This window comes from Misgurnus anguillicaudatus, chromosome 10 (assembly GCF_027580225.2).
Source record: "Misgurnus anguillicaudatus chromosome 10, ASM2758022v2, whole genome shotgun sequence".
In the NCBI taxonomy this organism is placed as follows: domain Eukaryota; kingdom Metazoa; phylum Chordata; class Actinopteri; order Cypriniformes; family Cobitidae; genus Misgurnus; species Misgurnus anguillicaudatus.
The window spans coordinates 35,829,658-35,846,284 of NC_073346.2; the positions used below are offsets into that span (position 1 = coordinate 35,829,658).

At 36.9% G+C, this 16,627-nt stretch overlaps 1 protein-coding gene across 2 annotated transcripts in view; it reads left to right on the top strand.

The window, feature by feature from the left end:
* Positions 1-802: 802 nt before the first annotated feature.
* Positions 803-16,627, top strand: part of paqr6 (progestin and adipoQ receptor family member VI) — a 36,190-nt gene continuing 20,365 nt past the window's right edge. Inside the window, exon 1 of one of the 2 annotated variants that reach the window (XM_055211206.2) lies at positions 803-1,215. In XM_055211206.2, coding sequence (XP_055067181.2) covers positions 1,206-1,215 — 10 coding nt within the window. In that variant the 5' untranslated portion in view covers positions 803-1,205. The remainder of the gene's footprint in view (positions 1,216-16,627) is intronic. The other variant, XM_055211207.2, reaches the window with a different exon arrangement.

The window sequence follows — 16,627 nt, forward strand, 5'->3', positions numbered from 1 at the left end:
CCCAGCACTATTAATTATATTTATTAAATTATTTAAATTAGAAAGCAAAAAGGCAGTGAAGCCCTGTTTTATGCTAAATTTTTACTTTTTAAAAAAAATTTGGACATGCCCCTCTCACTGTACAACAATGGTTTCAGCAGTAACAACATAAGGCTTTTGTGGAACAAACGTAACTTCCGGTAAACTTAGCAAATGAACTTTAATGGACCCCAACTCGTTTTTATTTTTCTTGTCAAAAATGACAATCGTTTCGCTAGATAAGACCCTTATGCCTCGTTCGGGATCATTTAGAGTCCTTTGAAACTCCGTTTAAACTGCAAGTTTAAACTGCATTAAATCTGTTACGTGTTGAGGTCCATTAATTTCCATTAAAATTAGAAAAATCCTGGAATGTTTTCCTCAAAAAACCTAATTTCTTCTCGACTGAACAAAAAAGACACCAACATTTTGGATGACATGGTGGTGAGTAAATTATCTGGATTTTTTTTAAAGAAAATGGACTAATCCTTTAAAGAAAAAGAAACCGGAAGTTAAGTTCTGTTCAGATGCGTAACCACGACAACGCGCGTGCCTCCGAAGAAACCATCTACTCCTAAACAAGTAAGGTTTAATCTGATTTATTGTCATATATTTTTATTACACATAGAAGCAACTCAAAAGTCACTCAAAACCACTGTAAATGTGGTATTTGACGATTGACTAGTAAACTGTAGTAAATTGTAGTATGCTGTAGTAGTAATTTCTACACTTTTTGATCACCGATACTGTACTTAAATATTTATTATTCTACACGATACTATAGCAGGACAAAACGGTTTTAAATCTTGAATAAGAATATAGTATGATACGTTATACGAGACAAAAAGAGAGCAGTAAAAGAAGTTAGACGGGTTTTGTTGCTTTGTTCGGGCTGGGTCTCCTGATTCTGAACACACAGACTTTCTTTCATGTCTCCATCCAATGAGCGCGTGCTCGTGCACGGAGGGTGGGAGTTCCCTCGCAGTTAGCGCTCCTTTCCGAGGACTGCGAGAGACACACAAAGCCCGAGCGATTCCCAGGGCTTTCCACTAACTTTAGCTCGTAATTCGGTCATGGATTTGTAGTTATTCGCGCTCGTTTTTTCCATTAACCGTTACGCTCCGGATCCCAAACTGGCGCCCTCACATCTCCAACTGACACGCGCCAATGATCTCATTGACCAGATCATGATCAAAGGTTTGCACTTTTAATGTTCTTCTTCACTTTATGTTGTTGTTGTTGTTGTTTAGATGCATAAAATGTGGATAAAGTATATAAGATTTTACATGCATAGCTATTTGCATGCATGAAAAGTTTGCATGCATGTGATTTTAAACTTTTTAAAGCGAGGAATGTGATGAAAATAACATGCTTTCCATGAACACAACACGTTATATATCAAGAATATCACAGGCAATGAACTGAAATGACACTTGCTACAAAAGTATATCTTTTTATGATTATGTGATGTAAAGTTTGCACTTATTTACTTATTTGAGAAGTTTTGAAGAGTATATTATTCAGTCAGAAGTTGTAGGAAGTTAAGGAACAGTTTTGCATTTTACATTTACATGTATGCATTTGACACTGTCTTTTATCCAGTGAATTCCCTACACTCCTTTTATCAGCATACAATATTTATGGTCCCTGGAATGAAACCCAAGACCTTTGCATTGCTAACTTAGTGCTTTTCCAGGAACACTTTTCTGGACATAAAGCACTTTCCCCTGGGTCAGATTAAATATAGACTGCATGTGGCGACTGGTGAACTGCATGTCATTTCCTCCAGTACATATATGCAACCCGTGCCCATGCATTATAGTGCACGTGAACAGGCCTCTGTTTCTATATCTGATACAATATAGGGACTATTGCAAGCTCCTGCTTTACTGTAACTGTTACTGTACACACCTAGATCTGTCTCTTTTCATGCTTAACTTAAGTGTCATGTAGATATTAAGATAACTTCAATGTATGTGGTTACTAAATATGTTTGGAGGTGTATGTTTTGTAGTTTTAACATACTTCTAGGGAGTGTGAATGAACTAATGGGTGACCCTTTACCTTAGAAAGTCATGTGAATGACCTAAATAACATAAAGTCCTGCATGTCATGTGTCGACTACATTATAATTTACTTTATTAGTGGTCACAATAACCTTTAAAACATGGAAAGTGGATGATAATGTGTGATATTTAAAGGAATGGGTTCAATTCAAAACACTTTACAGGAATGCTTTCACAATGGGTGTCTATAGGGGATCATATACTGTACGTGATAACATGAGACTAGTGTGATAAAATCTCTGGCCAGTCATGTCTGTGCAGTGTCTGTGGATGTTATTTAAAGCAGGTAAACCTAGTGACCCCTGCGTGATACGGGAAGGATATCCTACTGTGATTTAACTAACTGCTAAGAACGGTTTATTAGGAGCAAACCCATCCACATGAATTGTGTTTATTATAACACATAAGTTGAAATTCAAATGCCTTTAGACCGTCTGAAATGCTTTGCACCAGACTACTGTATGTGCATTACTGTAAACATAATTTTTATATAAATTGAATGCTAAAATAGTTTTAAGTAATCATTCTTTATGGCCACCCATACATTCTATAGTGCTGAACTTGTATTGAACTTGAAACATTATATTTTTAAGATGTTACAGAGCATTGCATTAGTAGCGCAAAAGGTTGTGGGTTCAATCCCATGAAACACATACTGATGAAATGTATAGCTTGCATAGACCAGTTTCGATGTATACCAAGGTTTTAAAGAGTAAGGTTTCAAAACCACTAAAATATTCTGTGATACTGTTTCCCAGGTATGAGTTGTGTTTACACAAAATTAATTAAATCTTTATGTAACTGATTTGATGTTTACATTTAATATATATTACAAAAATCCTTAAAAATAAAATGTATTGTGTCCAGTTGAAAAGTTGTTGTTTGTATACGCAGATATAAAAAATGGCACATTTTAGTGTTGCAATACCGTGAAACCGAGCATTTTTGCTGTGAAAATAAAATGAAAAACCTGTAATTTGTTTTGTAATATTGTGGTATTTCTTACAAATTACTTATCTGGGAGCTTCATTATTTAAAAGAAAAAATGTGTCCTCAACATCTTTAATAAAAAATGCAAATCCAGCAGCTTAAAAGGTTGTGGGTTCAATCCCATTAAAGACATACTGATAAATATTAGGGATGCATCGATATGGAAATTTTGGCCGATAACTCTTTGTATTTGGGGGCCGATAACCGATATATATAGGCCGATAAATATTCATATTATTTTCACAATGAAAAACTCCCAGGCCTTGGACATCTGGTCTTTGCGCTAGACTAGCATACTCTTCTTAAGCCCGCAACACATGTCATCTTCGTGCTATGTCACAGAAAGCACCAATCAATACTCCACATGGCCAGCAATGAGCAAGTGAAGTGGTTCAACAAACCAAAATAATCCATCATTTATCGGCTTTCATTTATCGGCCTAATTTTGCTATCAGACCGATAACTGATGATATTAAAAAATAAGCAGTTATCGGCCGATAATGATATGTCGGCCGATATATTGTGCATCCCTAATAAATATATAGCTTGCATGGACCGGTTTCAAGGTATACCTTAAGAGTAAGGTTTCAAAAACACTAAAATATTCTGTGATAGTGTTTTCAAGGTATGGGTTGTGTTTACACAAAATTAATTAAATCTTTAAGTCATATAACTGATTTGATGTTTACATTTAATACATATTACAAAATAAATGACACACTATGGAGTTATTTTACCTTAATATAACAGCTTTAAAGTTATTTAGGTGGTAAACAAAGTCATAGTAGGGCGAATCATCCTCCTGTTGAAGCTCGGGGAGGGCGCCGCTAGCAAAACCAGCAATGCAAGCTTGAGAGAACCGCCCCTGACAAATCTCGCGAGAATCACGACTTGCTTTACGGCAACGATGTCACACGTTAGGCTTGTTCGACTTTGTGCGCGCTGCAAGAACCGACCGCCGGATGACGTCAAAGTACCGCGAGAATGCTCCGAGAAGGCACTTTGACGTCATCCGGCTGTCGGTTCTTGCAGCGCTGCATGAAGTCGATCAAGCCTATAACAACAACTGCACGCGCGAATTTGAGACGTGAGGCTAAACGATTTAAAAGTTAAGAAAGCGAGTTCGGAAGAGAGTAGGAAAAGAGAATCTGACCGCGTTAGGAACCGGACAAGAGTCCCACTCGGTCAGGTTTTTACTCGTTGGCGTGAGCTAAAAGACAGTCCAAAAGACATTTGTGTTCTTTTATTGTAATGTAAACATTACAAAATGCCATGACAAAGTTAATTGTGTACGTTGCATTATTTCATAACATTGGTCGTTATAAATGTCACTTTACGTGATTATTGCTATTTATCATAATCGTTTGCAAAGTGTGCATGTTTACACTATTTACAACCTCTAGACTTATTTATGTCCTGATAATTATGTGAGATATTGACAACTGTAGTCATGATAATCGCATGACATACTACAAGCAAGCGCAACAACAGCGTGTCATTTTGGACTGGCAGCATTAACGTGTTAACTCATGCTATTAATTCATAAATCATTAACGCGTTAAAATAATTCAACGTTATTAAATGCAGTCAGACCACCAGGAGCCCCGCCCAGATTTGATCCGTGAGGAGGAGGTTTTTAATGCTGCACAGACCGATTGGAGTGTGGCTCTTTCACGCACCCGTGCAGGCACGCACACACACACACACACACACACACACACACCAGATGCACGAACAACCAAGAGACGTGTCACGCGCACATATTCTTTTGAACGCGGAGCTTTGTCATACAGTGCGCTAACGAGCATGTCGCATGCCGCACGCGCTTCTTGGTGGTTCGTGGATCTGGTTTGTGCGTGCGTGCGTGAAATAAAAACACGCGGTGTAGCGGAGGCTTTACGGTTACTTAACCGTGACATTTTAAAGCGCGGTTAATAGTGAAACCGGTTAATCGCTGCATCCCTACTATGCAGTAGCCTAATATTTGTATGAAATTGTGAAACATTACCTGGTCATTATCTTCGGAGGTGTACTAGAGTGGGAGTGGGAAATTATGACAGTTGCAAGTATTCTCCAGCGACTCTAGGGGTCGCTGTTTGACAAAAACGCAGAAAATGCATAGAGCGCCTTTAAAAAATAACACATTTTTTAGTGTTGCAATATCGTAAAAATGTCCTGGCTGTTCCAAGCTTTATAATGGTTGAAAATGGTGCCTCTGATTTGAAGCATTTAAATTAACTAGCCTCCGGTAACAACCGATGCAGGTTCACAAGAGAGTGCATTTCCAGTGTAGGACGTAGCGTACGATACGTAGTGGCGTAGTGACGAATGTAAATACATCGGTCGTTATTTTAGTTTGTAACAGTGGCGGCTTGTGACTGCTCATCCGAGGGGCGCAATTTCAACATATGTGTTCGGAGGGTCATGTGCGTTGCTTGTGTTTTCAAAATATGTGTTTGTTGCATCATGTAAACCATGTGCATCACATGTTTTATAAAAATAAGTGCCTGATGCACACGCGTCAAAACCGTTTATGATAAAAGAGACCATCACGTTCACAAAATACACACAAGACACTCACTTAACACTAAACTCTGATTACGCATGAGATTATGTGAGTATCTGGCAAACGCGAGCGTCTATTTTATCATAAACCCTTTAGACGTATCTGCAGCAGGCACTTATTTTGACAAAACGTGATGCAAATAGGTTCAGTCAACGCGCCGAACACATATTTTGAAATTACGAACCACACACATGACGGGCTACATGTTTTGACGAACTTCACATCATGCACCCTCGAAAAAAGAAGTCACCTGCTGCAACTGGTTTGTAATGTTTAAAATATTGAGATATTTCTTACAAAACCGCATTGATTTTCCTAAAAAGGCCTTTATTAACACTCTGTAGCTGTGTGGATTATTTCTGTGAAGGATGAATGGACTTTTTTGGGCTTCAAATCAGAAACACCATATACTACCTATAGCTTGGAACAGCCAGGACATTTTCTAATATAACTCTGATTGTGTTCGTCTGATAAAAGATAATCATATATATCGATTAATAATTTGTATTTATTTTTATTTAGGTGTGAAAACACCTACATAACTGACATACAGTATGCATGTGTACTATAGGCATGAACCCGCTGACAGCACAGCTTATCAGTGTTATCATGTACAAGCAGCACTCAAATTTTTTAAAGAGATAGTTCACTCAAAAATGAAAATTCTGTCATCATTTACTCAGTCTCATATTGTTACAAACCTGTATTAATTTCTTTGGTCTAATGAACATGGGGGAAGATATTTGAGGAATGTTTGTAACCAACCGTTTAGAAACCCCTTACACTTCCAAAGTATTCTTTTTTGCTACTATGGAAGTGAATGGGGCTCATGATTGATTTGGTAACAAACATTAAAACATCTTCCTTCGTGTTCATCAGATTAAACAAAGAAATGTATACAGGTTTCATTTTTGGGTGAACTATCCCTTTAAGATGTACATTCAACAGATCCCTTCTTTCAAAGTGACTTGCAATTCATTCAGAGTATTGATCAGTTTGTGTAGTCCCTGGCTGGGTATGAAACACATGACCTTGGCGTTTGTAGCTCTTTGCTCTACCAGCTTAACTACATGTAATGTAAACATCATGCATTTGTAACAGTTTAATGTTTCTTGAATTGCACACATTCCATATCTCCAGTTTCCTCTTATCATCTCTGTCTCATGAAGGAGAACGCCCCTTTTTCGGTTTCTCACTGTTTGTTCAGAGGAATTTTGCCTACAAGACCTGCAAAGTCAGCTGTTTTCAGGATAGGAGGAACTTCTTGGGTTTCTTTTATGGATGCTTAGTTAGGGCTGGGCAATAGTGACTGAAAATATCTCAGGAATTTTTGTCTGAATAGCGATATATGATAAATGTCTAACTACTTTATAAAGTGGAATAACTGTTTACATGCAAGTCAAAACCACATGTGATGTGAGATGTCACTATCAACTTTATTAAAACAGCATTCATTATAAAAATAAAATTGAAAACAGAGAAGGATCATATCAGACCATATGAAGAGTTTCGTTGCAAAACGAGATAACTCCGTTTTTTTATTTTTTAGAAATCTAGTTTTTTGGTTGTGCATTCCAATTAATATCAATTCAACTGCAGTTGGTTTGTTTTGATTTAAACCTTCATAACTTAACTCTTTCCCCGCCATTGACGAGATATCTCGTCAATCAAGAGAAAACGCTTCCCCGCCAATGACGAGTATTTCCGTCTTTCCGCTATTATCCACTAGGTGGCAACTTCCGCAACTTTTTAAAACCGGAAGTATTGCCCTATGGCAAGCTGCTGCATGTCCGTGTCTGTTTTAAAGATCGCTCTGAATGGGATCTCTATGAAAAGTCCGTCACAAAAATGGAATTATCTCTGCTTTTTGCTCAAAATGTGGTGTTTTTGCAGAAACCTTTTTAAAACCCATATTCAAAAGCTGATTACAAAAGAACTACTGAAGGTAGGATGAAACATTTTTTTTTTTGTTGAAAGCAGAGGGTCTGTTCTTTCATTTGGTATATTGTATGTTTATATATTTGAAGAAGAACATTTTCTGGAAGGCATTAAACTTTTGTGAAAATCATGAAAACCGCTGGCGCTGGCTGGCAACTTTTTTAAAAAACGCTGGCGGTGAAAGAGTTAAAAAATACAGCTAGCACCATAAAACAAAATAATAACATAATAATAAACATGTTTTGACAAAAATGTAAAAAAATGGATTTATCTCTTATAGACAGTATTTTCATTATGATAACAATATATTACCAAAACTCTATATACCACCAAGCTAGGGCTGCACGGTAATGAGCAAATATGTGAAAAGCGATTCTACTGTTGAAACTGCAATAACAATATTTCTTGCGATATTTTATTTACATAGAGAAATGCTATTTAGATATTTCATTATAATACAGAAATAAACAAATACATATTCTTCTAATGTAATTAAATCAAATTTAGTAAAAAAAATATTTCAGGTGTATCGTTTATTTTATGCACAAGATCGTCGCTGTAGTTTTCCTTGCTCGTTTCTACTCCAGCCATATTTATTTTCGCTCTCTGCTTTGAGCCGCTAGGTTCACCTTTGCGCCTGCCCTGCGGTCTAACCAATAATATAACAGTATAAGGGGCCTTTCACATGTCGCGCCTGAAATGCGCGGAAACCGCTAAGTGTGCAGGTTCTTGTCACATGACCTCCGGTGCGCTTGCGGCATTCTGAAAAGTTGAAATGTTGATGCGGTGCGGCCTCGCCTGGAAAAAAATACATTATGAGCATGCATACCACGCATCTACATTTGAAATAATGAACTTGAGCCCGCAAAGATGCGATATGTGAATCACCTACTTGGTGGGTATTTATTAAGTAAGGGCTCTTCTGATTTGGACAATCTAAGCATGGAACACACAAATGATAGACACGTAAAATAAATGTAAGTTATCGCAACTTTCTGCGATATGGATATCGCATACACTGTTATCACGATAACCATAATTTTTTCGGTATGCCGCGCAGCCTTATGCCAAGCCTTTGTCTGTTAGGCGTTGGATTACGCATGGGGCGGTATAAGATTCTGCAAGTATGGTTTCACAGTGTTTGGCGGTATTGCCATTGCAACACTAAGATGTGTTATTTTCAAATGCCAGGTAAAAATAAAGCCTTTAAATTATAATATGCTTTTTAAAAATATAATATTTTTGTAATGTATATTAAACGTAAACATCAAATTAATCACTAGGGCTGTCACAATGATTAAATAATCGTCTCATCGCGATTGTTTGAACTCGTTGCGATGATTTCAGATCACCACAATGATTGCACATGTCTTTAAAAAACACAAGGGGGAGCTGCAGCGCCTGTGTAAACAAGACCGTATCAGATGGCGCTCTTTAACTCTTTAACTGCGATACATTGCAAAGCCATTCAATACAGTGGAAAAAACTGCATTTAAAGAAATGTTGATGACTTTGATAAGTAGTATGAACTGCAGGTAAAACATACATTTCCAAAACAGCAATTTCAAATTCTTAAGGATATGAAAGGAATTATGGTCAAGTACTAATATGACCTTAGTAGGATTGGCTACTATTTAAGGCCTGTTCTGGTATAGTCAGTTTATTTTTATTGCATTTTTATTTTCAGTTATTTTTAAGAAACTTTATTGTTTACTTCTTATAAGGAATTTTCAGATTTTTAAAAAATATATTCATTAAATTCATATTTACTGCCAGGTAAACCTTGCAAAAGATTTCATTTAAATAATCACAACAATGTGTAAAAATTATTTCATGAACAAACACAAAATGTATGAGAATTAAATCTCAAAGCATTAAAACAGACAATTAATAGTCATAATCGCCAAAGTCCTAAAACAGGCAATTAATCGTTATAATCGTCACAATTTATTAGACAATTAACCGTCAGCCAAATTGCATAATCGTGACAGCCCCTTAAAGGGAAATTCCGCCCTAAAACGGAATTTAGGGTGTTTTTTTCGTTGTTAACGAGTCAAACTTTCATTTAAAAGCATATTTATGACTGAAGAGCAACATTTAAGATATTTAAGATGTTCGTTTTCTGGTAAACTGGCCTTTGAATGAGAGTGAATAGGGCATGTCGCATGAGTGCACAAAATCTCTATTTTTACAACACTAAGAAGGCTCGACACAACGTGATACTTTACTCGAAGTATCACGTTGGTCTCTGCACATGAGCGCGAGCATTGAGAGCGTTGTTTGTGTACACAGATTTTAGTAAAAGCGAAAAGTTTGGAACAACTTACCGTGCTGTTAAACTGCGTCCCGCCGCCATATTGCCAGTCATGAGCAATCGATTTCAGAATGCGATTGAATGGACTCCATAGGACGCTACTTTTTCAACTACAGAGTCAATATTGTTTTTCACTAGAGACAAAACAACAAATTAACCGTGCATTTATATGGAACTATGCTTTAGGAGCTATCCATCTTTACTCTCCTTCCTCCTTATGTCGCATTCTGAGATCGATTGCTCATGACTGGCAAGATGGCGGCTGGACGCAGTTTAACAGCACGGTAAGTTGTTCCAAACTTTTCGCTTTTACTAAAATCTGTGTACACAAACAATGTTCTCAATGCTCGCGTTCATGTGTAGAGACCCACGTGATACTTCGAGTAAAGTATCACGTTGTGTCGAGCCTTCTTAGTGTTGTAAAAATAGAGATTTTGTGCACTCGTGCGACGTGCCCTGTTCGCTCCCATTCAAAGGCAAGTTTACCAGAAAACGAACATCTTAAATATCTTAAATGTTGCTCTTCAGTCATAAATATGCTTTTAAATGAAAGTTTGACTCGTTAACAACGAAAAAACACCCTAAATTCCGTTTTAGGGCGGAATTTCCCTTTAATCACATGATTTAATGATTTAATGAATTTTGTTTGAGCACAGCTCATACAGTGGTTTTGAAAGCTTGACTGTTTAAAACCTCTGTATACCTTAAAACCGGGAACCAGCCCATGCATACATTAGATGCTACTTTTGATGTATTTCACCCACAGTTTTGAATTCTGAACTTTTACCAGTATCCTACATTCTTCACAAATTTGATCTTTTAGTCTCATATAATCATCAATTTAATGTAAATTTATATTTGTGATCCTGGACTACAAAACCAGTCACAAAGGTAAAAATAAAAAATAAGCCTAAGCTTTCTATTGATGTATAGTTTGTTAGGATTGGACAATATGTGGCCAAGATATGAAGTTTATTTAACTTCAGGAGTAGCATGGTCATGTAATCCAACCAATCAGCGTAAAGAGGTGTCTATATATAGCCGTCTTTTACCTCTGTCATGTGACGTTTTTGGAGCGTCCCTCCCCGCCCCATCACCTCACTCTCTGCTTGTACATCTATCCCAGTTAAAGGTGGAAGTACTCTGGGTTGAGGCTAAAATTTGGATCTTAGAGCCCTCCCCTCAGACAGCACACCAAATACGCTTTATCTCATTCCCTATTGATTACATGTTAATGCGAAATTGTGAAACAAATATTTGAAAAATTGAGGGTGCAAAAAAATCAAAGTATTGAGAAAATCACCTTTATAGTTGTCCAAAAAAAGCAACACATATTACTAATGATAAATACATTTTTTATATACTTATTTACGGAAATTAAAAAATATTTTTACTTAATATCTAAATAATTTTTGGCACAAAAAATTATCATTTTTACCCATATAATGTATTGTTAGCTGTTGCTACAAATGTACCCATGTGACTTCACATTTCTGTTTGATATTCCTGTTCAAAGACATGGATGAGTTATGGGTGATCTTTATTCTCAGGTATAACCGGCGGAACCAGTTTAATTCGCTTAGCCGTTCACATACCCCGATAGTATTTATATATATAAATATATATGTATCTCTCTCAAGGGTTTTTTCCCTCCTAGGAGTTTTCCCCCTGGACTAGCCAGGAGGGTTTTTCTCCTAGGGGTTTTTTCATCCCCTGGAGAGTCCGCCACCTTTGGCTTAACTTACTTTACTGTATACATTATTACTATGCTTGTTTTTCTCGGTTTCATACATCTATTAATGTAAAGCTGCTTTGAAACAATTATCTATTGTGAAAAGCGCTATATAAATAAAATTGAATTGAATTGAATAAGCAATAGTAATCATTCAATAATTCATTCAAACCTTCAGTAATTGTTTGTTCATATCAGTATGATTCACAAATATAAGTAAAGTGAGCAGTGTTCAAATGTAAATGAAATATAAAATGAAACACAGCAGAAGTGTGGAAGACCCAGCATTCGGTCAAAAAGAGAAAGCCATTGGGTTAAAGGAACAGTATGTAGGATTGTGGCCAAAACTGGTATTGCGATCACAAAACTTGTGGCTAAAACTGGTACTGCAATCACACAACTGGTGGCCAATACACAAAATGACAACATAAACATCAGTTGAGGGCTGCAAATCCACTTTTTAAATGACAATATCCTGGCCAGACCACTTTTGTCAGTGATATAAGTATTTGAAATGAAAATGATTTCTTAATGACTAGTGACATATCAGGGCCATTTTACGATTAATTGATATACATTTCTTACATACTGTTCCTTTAAATTAACCCAGAAAATGTTTATATTTAATTTTGACCCAACAATGGGTTAAATCAACCCAGCATTTTTAATGTCTATATTTTATTTTATTTTATTCTAAATCACTTTTGCTTTCTTATTTGATCCCTCTTTGTAAACGTCCATATCTTCTGTGTGTATGTGAAGGTCACGGAGTCTCTTTACATATAAAGTAATGTTTTCTGCAGCACTATTGTGTAAGGGCAGTGTACTGTAAATAAAGCTTTACTCACTTACCATTTTCTAGGAATAAGCCTGAGGCAAAATGAATTTGTTAAGCAATCCTTCCAAAACAAGTTTTTCACTTTACTAACATAAACAGGGCATATTTTTATTGCGTAACTCCCTCATAACCATAAAACAAGCAATGTCTTTTCATAAAACTTGCACCTCCTTGATTTGTTTTCTATCTGAAAAGGGATTGTTGGGACTACGTGGAAAATTCCTGTTTTCCCAGTATTACCATTTGCATAATTATTACTCCCTTGCGTGTAGTTAGCAGTTAGACAGCTTCACCCTGCGATCAAGCATTAACATGTGAACAGAATGTTCAGATGCTGGAAAGTTCCTCCATCAAGCTGCATCCATATGCAGCAACATGCAAGCGGGGCAGAACGTGCCCACGCTAGCAAACAAAATGCATAGGCGCGTTATTGTCACCACACGACGATAAAGGCGTCTATTGAGGCAGATCTTGTGACACAGTCACGAGCCGGAGAAAGAGAGTTGCTGAGGAGGGCGAGAAGGGGCTTACGTATTGAGAGAGGCAAATGCCCCGAATAGAAATCAAGGTCGTAAAACATATTTTTTAAATGTCCCAGATGGGATTATGCAACGTTGGTGAACATTAAAAAACCATTTTACATCACGAATCAGTTCTTTTTAGAAAGAAACAGGTTAATACAGACTGATACCAATCTCAAAGGTTGTTTGGTCAGTTTTTTGGGTGTGTGAATGTGAGCTATTGCTGTAATTATTGTTTAAATAAAAGCCTGAGCTTATTTTTGACAAATGACAATAGCAGCTGTCTCATTGGTCACAGCTGGTGGACATCCCAAACTTGAGCTGAGCTCATCCGCTACTCTTGTTTTGACTGTCTCACAACCGTGTGTCATGGGATTTAGTTTGACTGTAAGCCAAACATCTCCACCTATCAGAAAGACGTGCTGTAGGCAGGAAAACATCCAGTTCAGCCTCCGCGGTGGCGGCTAAAATGAGAAATGTTTGGGAGTTGTTTGCTTCTATATAAACTCTGCATGTCTCCCAACGGACATTACAGTGAGAAACTCATATCCCGTGTCAGATGAATTATGTTTATGTTTGACTTCCACAATAAAAGTTGATGGAGATTTTCCACAAACCATTAATCTGTTAGATCAACATTAGCTGGTAGTTTAATGGTAGCTTGTTTCAAAGTTCAGATCTGTGAATCAGGAGGAATCGTATTAGTTGTGTTGGTTTATGCAAACAGATTTTAGCTAGAGATGCACCGATGTCAAATTTATCCGCAGATTATTCAGACTGATAATTGCAGATACCGAGATTTGTGGTTATATTAACTTGCATTAACTTAATTCAGACGATTTCATTTTCTGAATGATATTTGTTCCTATATTGACAACTTATTCCCCGTCCGCCTTTTTTTTTTTTTGAAAAGTTGCCTGCAAGCATTTTATTATGATTTTCAAAAAAAATTCACAAAATAAAAAAAAAGGAAAATTTTAATGGGACATGGAGCAAAAATTAAATAAAGATTAGTTTCGCATGCGCACATGAAACTATTGAGTGCGCACGTGAAACTATCAAGCTTAGTTTCGCGTGCGCTTGTGAAACTATTGCGTACTCACGTGAAACTTTAGCGTGCGCACGTGAAGCGGAACTTCACGTGAAGTGCAACAACAAATTGATCCTCATTCTTTCTCTCGTTTTGTTCCAAACTCTTCTTGGGTCGTTTGGTTGGCCTGTACGCTTACGGTAGCTGTCTTTGCTGACACAACCAGTGGCAGATGGTAAAGAGTAATCCATAAGTCCATAAGCAAGCGCGTAGCCCGACAGGCGCTAACGCATACTTCTTCATTTGTTCACGACACTGGCTGCGTCCGAAAACTCAAGGCAGTGACTTGTTGCCTCGCTGCCTCATGAGGCAATGAATGACTTTGGAGGCATGAAGGCAGCTCAGAGAAAGACTTTCGGACGCACTTCAAAGGCAGCGTGTTTGAAATATAAACAGAGAGCACCTTTGCGATAACTAATCACATATTTGAAAACTACAATACTAATTTCTCGCTAGAAATGCAATTAAAATGTGTAAAAAGTGAAAATATACCTTTATTTACACTAAACAGTGTTGGGAAAGTTACTTCCAAAGTGTAATACATTATATATTACAAATTACTGTCATTTAAAAGTAATTAGTTACATTACAATATTACTGTCTCTGAACTGTAATGAGTTACACTACTTTTGCGTTACTTTTGAGTTACTTTCATCAAAAGAACAGAAGTATGACTAGGCATTATAAAATTTTAAAATGTAGTTTGTTGCTGCTTATAAATCTAGTTATGTGTAGGCCCTCGAGCTTTGAATAGGCACTGAAGACTTATGGCAAAATACAATAACAATCACTGTCAGAATCATAAACATAGACAAATGATCTGGTAAAAGTCTGGTAAATTATGGTACACATACCAGACACAATAGAGCCCACTATAATGCAACCTATAGCCTAATAACATGGCAAGACACGCAACCTCTTTTCATTTCTATTCTTTAATTCACTTTTAATTCAGATTCACAGCACAAACCTGGCATGCACTGGATTGACACATCTTATCAAAAATTGCTATTGGAGGATTAGGTCTCAAGGAATACAGCTCATTTCAGTCCAATATAAGGATTACATGTAGACTAACATATAAAGCACAGACAAACAGAGGAACACTGCTTTTTGCCAAACAATGAATATAGGCTCCCATACAAAGGCTGGTAAAAACTTTAAACTGTGATGTTTAAATGTATTATTTAGATAACCATGTTTAAGTCTTCACTGATGTTATGTTGTTGTTTAGGTTGCTGTTTGTAATAAAACTGTAGATAGCATAGGAATAGCCTAGCAATCTATTATGTATATGGACTGTAATCATAGCAAAGCTTACCTTGTCATTGCTGGTGTGATATGGATTTTACTGGCAAGATTTGTAAAAGTATATTTACTTCTGAGGTTCAAGCAGCACAGGAGACCGAAACGTTCTTTTGCTTTTACTTAGTGCTCTTATTCGCAAAATTATGCGTGTGCGCGCTACTGGACCTGATTGCGAACACTTTAGTCAATGCTTATAAAGGACTTCCCAGATTCGGCTCTTTAAGAAACATGTCTATTTGACGCGCACCGCGTCCAAATCGCATTTCAAATACAACATTAAAGTAAAAATGAACATGTTGCATACAGCACGTGGAAACAGACATACGCTGCGTCCCAAACCGCCTTCTTCCATACTATATAGTAGGCAAAGAGTACGAGAAGTAGTGGTTTTCGCCCACTATATAGTATGGAAGTAGGCGGTTTGGGACGCAGACACGCAGTCGCAGCTTTTTCATGTGTGGATGCTGGTCGCGCGCATTGGTCAAAAATAAAAATAACACGGTCTAATTTTGAAATGCATTGTTGTAACGCGCTCGTTACTAAGACTGTAACGAGTAAAATATTACCAAAATTTTATTAGTAATGCGTTACATTACTGCGTTACAGCAAAAACTAATATATTACTGTAATATATTATATTTTGTAACGCGTTACTCCCAACACTGACACTAAATTTGTGCTCCAGTCGCTTCCTTGGCCGCCTTTTTATTTTTTCGAACTCGACCACTGTTGTCATGTGGTTTTTAAGTCAGTAAAGGCGGTGACAAAGGGTCACATGGATATTAACGTCATTGACAGGAGACTGCACTGCCCCGTGTCAATGTTTTGAATGGCAACTTTCTCACGATTTACAAGTAGTTGAAAACATTACAGATATTGATAGTAATCAGCTGGACAAAATATATAACACTGGCCTAGTGGTTTTTGGAGATTTTACTGCAAATATCTTACAAATTGCACCTTTAATTTATTTACGGTTTTCAATGCAAGGGTGCCGCCATATTGCAATACCGCAGCGTGTCGTCACAGGGTTTGTCGTCCAGAATGAGCTTGATAGATACAATGGTAAAGAGATGGATGAAAACAGACAGGAGAGGACTTACTTTCTTACTGGTGTATTTCCGCTTTAATACAATTTTCAACTTGAGTTACAGCAACACTTTTAGTGTCAGTGTAAATAAGTACATCTTCCTTTATTTAGTAAAAAATATTATTTTTATTAAAATTCAGTTTGATCTCTTGCATT